This window comes from Oncorhynchus mykiss, chromosome 10, assembly GCF_013265735.2.
Source record: "Oncorhynchus mykiss isolate Arlee chromosome 10, USDA_OmykA_1.1, whole genome shotgun sequence".
Taxonomy (NCBI): Eukaryota; Metazoa; Chordata; class Actinopteri; order Salmoniformes; family Salmonidae; genus Oncorhynchus; species Oncorhynchus mykiss.
The window spans coordinates 85,888,404-85,900,075 of NC_048574.1; the positions used below are offsets into that span (position 1 = coordinate 85,888,404).

General features: G+C 43.8%; 1 protein-coding gene across 1 annotated transcript in view; it reads left to right on the forward strand.

Annotated features, from left to right (window-relative positions):
* The first annotated feature begins 5,450 nt into the window (after positions 1–5,450).
* LOC118966668 (protein NLRC3-like) overlaps positions 5,451–11,672 on the forward strand; it is a 56,754-nt gene continuing 50,532 nt past the window's right edge. The window contains exons 1-8 of the mRNA XM_036989417.1: positions 5,451–5,476; positions 5,702–5,868; positions 5,970–6,801; positions 6,879–7,838; positions 7,922–8,095; positions 8,175–8,348; positions 8,887–9,057; positions 9,628–9,674. Of these exons, the coding sequence (XP_036845312.1) occupies positions 5,451–5,476; positions 5,702–5,868; positions 5,970–6,801; positions 6,879–7,838; positions 7,922–8,095; positions 8,175–8,348; positions 8,887–9,057; positions 9,628–9,674 (2,551 nt within the window). The remainder of the gene's footprint in view (positions 5,477–5,701; positions 5,869–5,969; positions 6,802–6,878; positions 7,839–7,921; positions 8,096–8,174; positions 8,349–8,886; positions 9,058–9,627; positions 9,675–11,672) is intronic.

Below are 11,672 nucleotides of genomic sequence, written 5' to 3' on the forward strand. Positions count from 1 at the left end.
AAAATGGAAGGCAGTTGAGAGGAGGCAAGATCAGGTGAAAGCATTCTAGCCAATGAGAGGGCAGATCAGGTGTGAGCATTCTAGCCAATGACAGGGCAGATACACGCGTGTGAAAAACGGGCATAACGGTTTCCACTAGTTACCACAGCCACAAAGTCCAAATGAGCTTTTTCGTAAAATGACTAAAAACACCTTTTTTTTGTCTTAATTTAAGGTCATGCTTAGGCACAAGGTTAGCAGACTGGTTAAGGTTAGATTTAAAATCCTATTTTAAAAATATATATTCCGATATGAAGTGTTTTTTATCAAAGTTGCAGGGCTGTCATGTGTCCAATTCATATCAGTACACGTGTAACAACCGGATCACTACAAAACTTCTATTTGATCAAATAAACCACATGCAGCAAATCAGCCATAGGTTTTTTTGCTGACCAAATTCACCACTCTTTCATTGACCTCCATACAAAAAATCCTCGATTGGTGGAAGTGATTTTCCGCCAAATTACCCCTGTCGATTCACCTCTTCCTCTCTGCTTATTGTAAACATCTCTGCCGGACACAAAGTAGCAGCTAGCCAGTAAGATGGAAAACACAGGAGAAATTAACTCATGAAATATAACTCAAGCGGCCAGTTTCCATCATCTACCTTGAACCACTGCAAATGTTTTGCCTTGTAAAACTTTGGTTTCGTATCACAACGTCAAAAGGAAAAATCTAAAGGAAGTCCGTTCTGGAGTGTCTGTCCTCTATCTGAGAGAGATAAGAACGATCAGGAAACGTGTATCTTTTTACAATGTATTTATCGCCTTAGTTTAGGCACTAAAATATCTCCATTTATACTTCCATTCATTTTAAAACTGGTTCTGAGGCTTGAGGGCGTCCGAGAGGAAAACAGAGAACACCATCATGTTCTCCCAGAGACTCTCATCTTTCAATGCGGTCATAATAAACTCGTCAAAAAAAAAGAAACGTCCCTTTTTTCAGGACCCTGTCTTTCAAAGATAATTCGTAAACATCCAAATAACTTCACAGATCTTCATTGTAAAGGGTTTAAACACTGTTCCCCCATGCTTGTTCAATGAACCATAAACAATGAATGAACATGCATCTGTGGAACGGTCGTTAAGACACTAACAGCTTACAGACGTTAGGCAATTATGGTCCCAGTTATGAAAACTTAGGACACTAAAGAGGCCTTTCTATTGACCCTGGAAAAAACTCCAAAAGAAAGATACCCAGGGTCCCTGCTCATCTGCGTGAACGTGCCTTAGGCATGCTGAAAGGAGGCATGAGTGTGGCAGTCCACGTGTAACAACACCTGCACAGGATCGGGACATTCAAACATCACCTGAGGGAAAGGTACAGGATGGCATCAACAACTGCCCGAGTTACACCAGGAACGCACAATCCCTCCAGCAGTGCTCAGATTGTCCGCAAAATAGGCTGAGAGAGGCTGCACTGAGGGCTTGCAGGCCCGTTGTAAGGCAGGTGCTCATCAGACATCACTGGCAACAACGTCGCCTAGGGGCACAAACCCACCGTCGCTGGACGAGACAGGACTGGCAAAAAAGGTTCTCTTCACTGACGAGTCGTGGTTTTGTCTCACCAGGGGTGATGGTCGGATTTGCGTCTATCATTGAAGGAATGAGCGTTACACCGAGGCCTGTACTCTGGAGCGGGATAGATTTGGAGGTGGAGGGTCCGTCATAGTCTGGGGCAGTGTGTCACAGCATCATCGGACTGAGCTTGTTGTCATTGCAGGCAATCTCAACACTGAGCTTTACAGGGAAGACATCCTCCTCCCTCATGGGGTACCCTTCCTGCAGGCTCATCCTGACATGACCCTCCAGCATGACAATGCCACCAGCCATACTGCTCGTTCTGTGTGTGATTTCTTGCAAGACAGGAATGCCAGTGTTCTGCCAAGGCCAGCGAAGAGCCCGGATCTCAATCCCATTGAGCACGTCTGGGACCTGTTGGTTCGGAGGGTGAGGGCTAGGGCCATTCCCCCCCAGAAATGTCCGGGAACTTGCAGGTGCCTTGGTGGAAGAGTGGGTTAACATCACACAGCAAGAACTGGCAAATCTGGTGCAGTCCATGAGTAGGAGATGCACTGCAGTACTTAATGCAGCTTGTGACCACACCAGATACTGACTGTTACTTTTGATTTTGACCCCCCCCCCCCCTTTGTTCAGGGACACATTATTCCATTTCTGTTAGTCACATGTCTGTGGAACTTGTTCAGTTTATGTCTCAGTTGTTGAATCTTATGTTCATACAAATATTTACACATGTTAAGTTTGCTGAAAATAAACGCAGTTGACAGTGAGAGGACATTTCTTTTTTTGCTGAGTTTAGTTTGTAGGCCAAACCGTTCTGATGCTACGTAACATTATGTGTGAGAACCGATTTTTGGGATGTCTCATGGTCTGAGAAACACCGCTCTAGCTCTGCCACCTTCCACCGCAGATGCTGAAGGGCGATATCGGCGGATGGTGTGGATTGAGACGCAGCCCATGCAAAAATCGTTTTTCGATGGGGATTGTTTTATGATAATTTGATTTCCGCGGGAGCGCGACCATTGTAGGCTAAGGGATTTTAAATTCATAGATGGAGCTCTGGATGCTAGGACTGACCATACATGATATCAACATTAAATGGTGTTTTTACAAATATTGGAGTTAAACAAGCTTATATTTTGGGTTCTGATGGAGGACAACAGTGGAACCGAGCTCATGAGAAATTTATAAGTTAGATTCTTCAAGAATGAATCAGTATATCATTCATTTATGAGTCCAAAAATGGATGTAGCAACTAAGGATTCTAAGCTTTAAAGACCCAATGCAGGCATGTTTATATCAATAACAAATAATTTCTGGTTAACAATTAATGAAGTACTTTGCTGTAATGGATTTCCCCCCCAAAACGGGGCTGTTATGGAGTCAGGGGATCCAACCAGGTAGACTAGCTGTTGTTATGGAGTCAGGGGATCCAACCAGGTAGACTAGCTGTTGTTATGGAGTCAGGGGATCCAACCAGGTAGACTAGCTGTTGTTATGGAGTCAGGGGATCCAACCAGGTGGACTAGCTGTTGTTATGGAGTCAGGGGATCCAACCAGGTGGACTAGCTGTTGTTATGGAGTCAGGGGATCCAACCAGGTGGATTAGCTGTTGTTATGGAGTCAGGGGATCCAACCAGGTGGACTAGCTGTTGTTATGGAGTCAGGGGATCCAACCAGGTGGACTAGCTGTTGTTATGGAGTCAGGGGATCCAACCAGGTGGACTAGCTGTTGTTATGGAGTCAGGGGATCCAACCAGGTGGACTAGCTGTTGTTATGGAGTCAGGGGATCCAACCAGGTGGACTAGCTGTTGTTATGGAGTCAGGGGATCCAACCAGGTGGACTAGCTGTTGTTATGGAGTCAGGGGATCCAACCAGGTGGACTAGCTGTTGTTATGGAGTCAGGGGATCCAACCAGGTAGACTAGCTGTTGTTATGGAGTCAGCTAATGGGGATCAAAGTCAAATCAAATGAATAACATATTGGACTGTGTATGTTTGAATACAAAAAGTGTGATTTTACTATTTGACCTCAGACAGTAAATGCGTTGTTACATTTCTTATGGCTGGGAGCAGTTTTGAGTAGCTTGGATGAATAAGGTGCCCAGAGTAAACTGCCCGCTACTCAGGCCCAGTTGCTAATATATGCATATGATTTGTAGATTTGGATAGAAAACACTCTGAAGTTTCTAAAACGATTTGAATCATGTCTGTGAGTATAACAGAACTCATATGGCAGGCAAAAACCAGAGAAAAAATCCAACCAGGAAGTGGGAAATCTGAGGTTTGTAGTTTTTCAACTCTTTGCCTATCGTGTGTGTGTATATGTATATATATATATATATATATATATATATGTGTATGTATGTATGTATATATGTATGTGTATGTATATGTATATGTATATTAGTGGAATTTTGGTCATATTGCACTTCCTAAGGCTTCCACTAGATGTCAACAGTCTTTAGAACCTTGTTTGATGCTTCTACTGTGAAGGGGTGGGGGGGGTGGGAGCTGATTGAGTAAGGGGTCTGGCAGAGTGCCACGAGCTCAGTCTCGCGCGCTCCCGTGAGAGTTAGCTCTGTTCCATTGCATTTCTACAGACAAAGGAATTCTCCGGTTGGAACATTATTGAAGATTTATGATAAAAACATCCTAAACATGGATTCTATACTTCGTTTGACATGTTTCTACAAACTGTAATATGACTTCTCGTCTGAACTTTTGCCTGGACTTGCCTGCGCATCGCGAGTTTGGATTGTGTACTAAACGTGCAAAAAAGGAGGTATTTGGACATAAATGGACTTTAGCTAACAAATCAAACATTTATTATAGAACTGGGATTCCTGGGAGTACATTCTGATGAAGATCATCAAATGTAAGTGAACATTTATAATACTATTCTGACTTCTTTTGACTCCACAACATGGCGGATATCTGTATGGTTGTTTTGGTCTCTAAGCGCTGTACTCAGATTATTGCATGGTGTGCTTGTTCCGTAAAGATTTTTAAAAAATCTGACACCGCGGTTGCATTAAGCATAGGTTTGTCTAAAGTTCCATGTATAATAGTTGTATATTTGATCAATGTTTATTATGAGTATTTCTGTAAATTGATGTGGCTCATTACTGAACATATAGCGCCAATGTAAACTGAGATTTTTGGATATAAATATGAACTTTGTTGAACAAAACATACATGCATTGTATAACATGAAGTCCTATGAGTGTCATCTGATGAAGATCATCAAAGGTTAGTGATTCATTTGATCTCTTTCTGCTTTTTGTGACTCCTCTGCTTGGTTAGGAAATGGCTGTGTTTTTCTGTGACTAGGTGCAGACCTAATATAATCGTTTGGTGTGCTTTCGTCTTAAAGCCTTTTTTGAAATCGGACACTGTGGTGGGATTAACAAGTTGATCTTTAAAATGGTGTAAAATACTTGTATGTCTGAGGAATTTGAATTATGAGATTTCTGTTTTTGGTGCCCTGCACTTTCACTGGCTGTTGTCATATCGATCCCGTTAACGGGATCTCAGCCATAAGAAGCTAATGGTTCTTCAACAATGTTCAGAAATATTAACTGTTCTGCTATTTCTTATTGCAGCTGAGTGAGCTGTGACTTACATCTAAAACCAGTCTCTCTGGGGAGAGAGAGGAGGGGACCACTGCCTCTAAAATGAGTCTCTCTGGGGAGAGAGAAGAGACCACTGCCTCTAAAATGAGTCTCTCTGGGGAGAGAGAGGGGACCACCACCTCTAAAATGAGTCTCTCTGGGGAGAGAGAGGAGGGGACCACCGCCTCTAAAATGAGTCTCTCTGGGGAGAGAGAAGAGACAACTGCCTCTAAAATGAGTCTCTCTGGGGAGAGAGAGGAGAACACTGCCTCTAAAATGACTCAAGACACCAGTTCTAAGAGGTAAGAGATTACATGTAAAATATACAGAAAAGTGTTCACAAATGACATAAAATGGAGGTCTATATCATTCATTTAAATGGCCAAAAATGGATTTACCAATTGCAGACTGTAGCTTTAAAAGAAACATCAGAACTTCTTGAAGTTCCATTATACAGTTGTTAAAAGGAAGTAGATTAGGTATTGATGTGATATTGTTGAGGTGATCTGTCTCCCTGTTTTGTTCAGTGTCCAGAAGCCCAGAGCAGAAACATCTACAACCAGCCTGCTATCAATGAAGAGTGATCAGCCACCTGCTTTCAGCCAGGAACCATTACCAGATGACAATAAGGAAGTGGAGAGTTTGGACAGTGAGGATGTATTAAAGATCACACACAACCTTTTGGACATAAGAAGTAAGACTGTGTTTTATACAATATCACAAAGAACGGTACAAAGGCCATTATAAAACACACACACAAACTTATGAGTCCCAACTCTCATTGTTTTCCTACAGGTCAAACTCTGCTGACAGTCCAACAAGACATTAAGGCTAAACTGAAACACAAGTATCAACACATATCTGAAGGAATTGGACACCATGGAAACCAAAGTTTGTTCAAGGACATCTACACAGAGCTCTACATCACAGAGGGTGGAAGTGGAGGGCTCAATAATGAACATGAGGTTAGACAGATAGAGATGGCATCCAATAAACAAACCACACAAGAGACACCAATCAAATGCAACGACATCTTCAAGCCTTTACCTGGACAAGACAAACCAATCAGAACTGTGCTGACCAAAGGAATCGCTGGTGTTGGAAAAACAGTCTCTGTGCAGAAGGTCATCCTTGACTGGGCAGAGGGAAAAGCAAATCAGGACGTTCATTTCATGTTTCCTCTTCCTTTCCGTGATCTGAACCTGAAAAAGGACCAATACAGTCTGATGCAACTTCTTTCCCATTACTTCCCAGAGCTGAAAGAGATTGACAGCATTGAAGATAGTAAAACCAAAGCTGTTTTCATTTTTGATGGTCTGGATGAGTGTCGACTTCCTCTAGACTTCAAAAACAATGAGAAGTGCTGTGATGTCATGAAGCCAACCTCAGTGGACGTGCTGCTGACAAACCTCATCAAGGGGAATCTGCTTCCCTGTGCGCTCCTCTGGATAACCTCAAGGCCTGCAGCAGCCAATCAGATCCCCCCTGAGTGTGTTGACCAGATGACAGAGGTACGAGGGTTCAATGATCCACAAAAGGAGGAGTATTTCAGGAAGAAAATCACAGATCAGAATCTGGCCAATGAAATCATCAAACACATGAAGACATCAAGGAGCCTCCACATCATGTGCCACATGCCAGTCTTCTGTTGGATATCAGCCACTGTCCTTGAGATGATGCTGAAAGAGGCAGAGAAGGATGAAGTCCCCAAAACTCTGACCCAGATGTACTCACACTTCATTCTCATCCAAACATTGCGAAGAACAAGAAGTACAACAAAGCCACAGAGACAAACCCAAAGGAACTGTCTCAGTCAGACAAAGAGATGATCCTGAAACTGGCAAAGCTGGCTTTCCAACAGCTGCAGAAGGGCAACCTGATCTTCTATGAGGAGGACCTGAGAGAGTGTGGCCTTGATGTCACAGAGGCATCAGAGTACTCAGCATTGTGTACAGAGATCTTTAAAGAAGAATCTGGGCTGTACCAAGAGAAGGTCTACAGCTTTGTGCATCTGAGCATTCAGGAGTTTCTAGCAGCAGTGCATGCTTTAGAATCATGTCTGGGCAAGGAGGAAAGTGTTTTCCCCCCCAAAGCAGTCACTACTGATGATGAAGATTGTGATGATGAGGAGGAGGAGGAAGATGATGAGGAGGAGGATTATGATGATGACGATGAAGAGGAGTCAATCCAGTTGTCTGACTTACACAGGAGAGAAGTGGACCAGGCCTTGAAGAGTGAGAATGGACACCTGGACCTGTTCCTCCGCTTCCTTCTGGGTCTCTCACTGGAGTCCAATCAGAATCTGTTACGAGGCCTTCTGACACAGACAGGAAGGACAACACAGACCAATGAGGAAACAGTTGAGAGAACTGTCAGGTACCTTTCATACAAGATCAAGGAGGAATCCTCACCAGAAAGGATCATCAACTTGTTCCACTGTCTGAATGAACTTGGTGCCAACACTCTAGTTGAAGACATGCAGACCTCCCTGCGATCAGGAACTCTTTCAGCAACAAGACTAAAACCTGACCAATGTTCAGCCCTGGCCTACCTGTTACTGATGTCAGAGGAGGTGCTGGAGGAGTTTGACCTGAAGACATACAACACATCAGAGGAAGGTTATCAGAGGTTGCTGCCAGTAGTGAAAACCTGCAAGAGAGCACTGTAAGTTCTGTTATTGAGTTGAAGTTTACAGTATCATTATAATGAAGGATTTGTATATCTAACAGATTATCTCATCTCTCCAGACTGGATGGCTGTAAACTCACATATAAATCCTGTGAGACTCTGACCTCAGCTCTGCAGACACCAAACTCCCCCCTGAGAGAACTGGACCTCAGCTACAATGACCTGGGAGACAGAGGAGTGGAGCTGCTCTGTGTTGGACTAACCAGTCCACTCTGCAACATACAGACACTAGTGTGAGTTAACTATCTTCAGTATGAGTTATTATGTGGATGTTTTAAACATGTGTTAATCATGTGTTCTTCTGCCCCCTAGTCTAGGTCAGTGTGGTCTGACAGAGGGTTGCTGTTCAGATCTGGCCTCAGTCCTGAGTTCACCCAACTCACAACTGAAACAGCTGCAGCTGAGAGACAATGACCTGCAGAACTCAGGAGTTACATTGCTGTCTGCTGAACTGGAGGATCCAGACTGTAAACTAGACACACTGGGGTAAGTACAGGTGTTTCAGTCAGGTTGGTACTGGGCTGAGTTACACTGCTGTCTGCTGGCCTGGAGGATCCAGACTGTAAACTACACACACTGGGGTAAGTACAGCTGTTTCAGTCAGGTTGGTACTGAGCTGAGTTACACTGCTGTCTGCTGGACTGGAGGATCCAGACTGTAAACTACACACACTGGGGTAAGTACAGCTGTTTCAGTCAGGTCGGTACTGAGCTGAGTTACACTGCTGTCTGCTGGACTGGAGGATCCAGACTGTAAACTACACACACTGGGGTAAGTACAGCTGTTTCAGTCAGGTCGGTACTGAGCTGAGTTACACTGCTGTCTGCTGGACTGGAGGATCCAGACTGTAAACTACACACACTGGGGTAAGTACAGCTGTTTCAGTCAGGTCTGTACTGAGCTGAGTTAAACAAATAATCTAATATTTCATCACAATGTTTGTGTCATGGACAAATATATGGGTGTCCTACAAGATTATTGACACCAGTACATCAACCTAGACCGCTGTTGTGTCTCTCTGTAGGCTGTCTGGCTGTCTGGTCACAGAGGAGGGCTGTGCTGCTCTGTCTTCAGCTCTGAGGTCAAACCTCTCCCACCTGAAAGAGCTGGACCTGAGCTACAATCACCCAGGAGTCTCTGCAGGGGGACTGCTTTCAGCTGCTCTGGTGGATCACACATATAAACTGAAGCTGAAGTAAGTCAGAAAAAATGTCCCAATAATGTGAGCAGCGGTTGTGTCATATGTAGTGTAGTAGGGTCAGTAACATGAGGACATGATGGTAGAATTAAGGGGAAGTTTACTCAGCAGGCTGAGCACTCCAACACAGCATACATCCCCAGCAGGCTGAGCACTCCAACACAGCATACATCCCCAGCAGGCTGAGCACTCCAACACAGCATACATCATCACCACATGAATACTCTTCTTCTGCATCTCTGATATCCTGTTGGAATTTTACTCTGTTCTGTATGTAGTAGGTAGGATAGAATACCTGTATGTCTCTAGTAATAAATTGTACTCTGTTCTGTATGCAGTATGTAGGATATAATACCTGTATGTCTCTAGTATTGATTTGTACTCTGTTCTGTATGCAGTAGCTAGGATAGAATACCTGTATATCTCTAGTAATGAACTGTACTCCGTTCTGTATGCAGTAGGTAGGATAGTAATGAACTGGGATAGTGCACCAGAACACAACAATATGGTTTAAATGTTGACTGCTTTATTAGGTCTTTGTCAGTCAATAACCTGTTTCTCCTACAGTGTGGATCATGGTGGAGAGTGCAGGCTGAAATCAGGGCCGAGGAAATGTAAGTCTCTTCAATCCTAATTAACTGTATATTCAGAACTATAGTAACATAGTAACTAATCAATACTTGTTCTGTACCTACAAAACAACATTTTATGTGAAGATGTGGTTTGATTAAACTCTCCTTTTGTCTACAGATGCCTGTCATCTCACCCTGGACCCAAATACAGCAAACCCATACCTGATACTGTCTGAGGGGAACAGGAAGGTGACTCGGGTGGTGGAGAAGCAGCATTATGAAGACCATCCAGAAAGATTTGACTGTCGTCCCCAAGTTCAATACCCTTCAATACCCATTAATTATAATTTCCAAGTTCTCTGCAGAGAAGGCTTATCTGGAGGTTGTTATTACTGGGAGGTGGAGAGGGTTGGTACCGGGGCTGACTTTGGTGTGGTGTACAAAAAATGAAGAGGAAGGGATGGGAGGATGACCGTAGGATTGGACGCAATAGGAAGTCCTGGTGTTTATACTGCTCTCATAGTGGTTATGAATTTAACCATGCTGGAGTCAACAGATCCATCTCTGGTCCTGTTTCTAACAGAGTTGGAGTGTATCTGGACTGGCCAGCTGGTACTTTGTCCTTCTATAGTGTGTTCTCCTCTGGTACACTGACACACCTTCACACAGAACTCACCACGTTCACTGAACCCCTCTATCCTGGGTTTTGGGTTTACTCCTCCTCCTCAGTGACCCTGTGTCAGATAGTTGACCAACACATTCAGAGGTGAGTCATAGCAATGTTTTATCATTTGTTTCCTCTGGAATCATTCCTACAATTATATTAGTAGTAGTGGTGTGTTTTAAGGTGTTCTGTTGGACCTACAGACAGTTAGATTAGTAGTAGTGGTGTGTTTTAATGTGTTCTGTTGGACCTACAGACAGTTAGATTAGTAGTAGTGGTGTGTTGGGTTCTGTTGGACCTACAGACAGTTAGATTAGTAGTAGTGGTGTGTTTTAATGTGTTCTGTTGGACCTACAGACAGTTAGATTAGTAGTAGTGGTGTGTTTTAATGTGTTCTGTTGGACCTCATGATACCTGGTGACTTAACATCTCTAGGGGGGAATGTAACTCATGATACCTGGTGACTTCACATCTCTAGGGATTGTAACTCATGATACCTGGTGACTTCACATCTCTAGGGGGGTATGTAACTCATGATACCTGGTGACTTCACATCTCTAGGGGGGAATGTAACTCATGATACCTGGTGACTTCATCTCTAGGGGGGTATGTAACCCATGATACCTGGTGACTTCATCTCTAGGGGGGTATGTAACCCATGATACCTGGTGACTTCACATCTCTAGGATTGAATGTATCTCATGATACCTGGTGACTTCATCTCTAGGGGGGATTGTATCTCATGATACCTGGTGACTTCATCTCTAGGGGCTTTCCTCAAGATAAGCAATGAGTGGCACAGCTGTCTAAGGCACTGCATGTCAGTGCTAGATGTGTCACTACAGACCCGGGTTTGATCCCAGGCTTAATCACAACCGGAGATGATTGGGAGTCCCATAGGACGGCGCACAATTGGTCCAGAATCGTCCTGGTTAGGGGAGGGTTTGGCCGGCGTAGGCCGTCATTGTAAATAACAATTTGTTCTGAACTGACTTGCCTAGTTAAATGTCACCATCATTATTGACTTTATGGAAGTTGACTTAGTGGGCAATGTCACATTTAGGCAATGCAGCCTACATATGGAGCTGTTCTGTCACCCTTTATACACTATTTGTATTGCTTATGAAGACTATGTATGTTATATAAAGCCTTAATAAGTAGTTTAGTTTAGTTTAATCACAGTCTATTCTTCTGCTTTACCAACACCAGAGACCATGGTGGAGAGTGTTGGATCAAGCCTGGACCTGAGAACACCAGAGACCATGGTGGAGAGTGTTGGATCAAGCCTGGACCTGAGAACACCAGAGACCATGGTGGAGAGTGTTGGATCAAGCCTGGACCTGAGGACACCAGAGACCATGGTGGAGAGAGTTGGA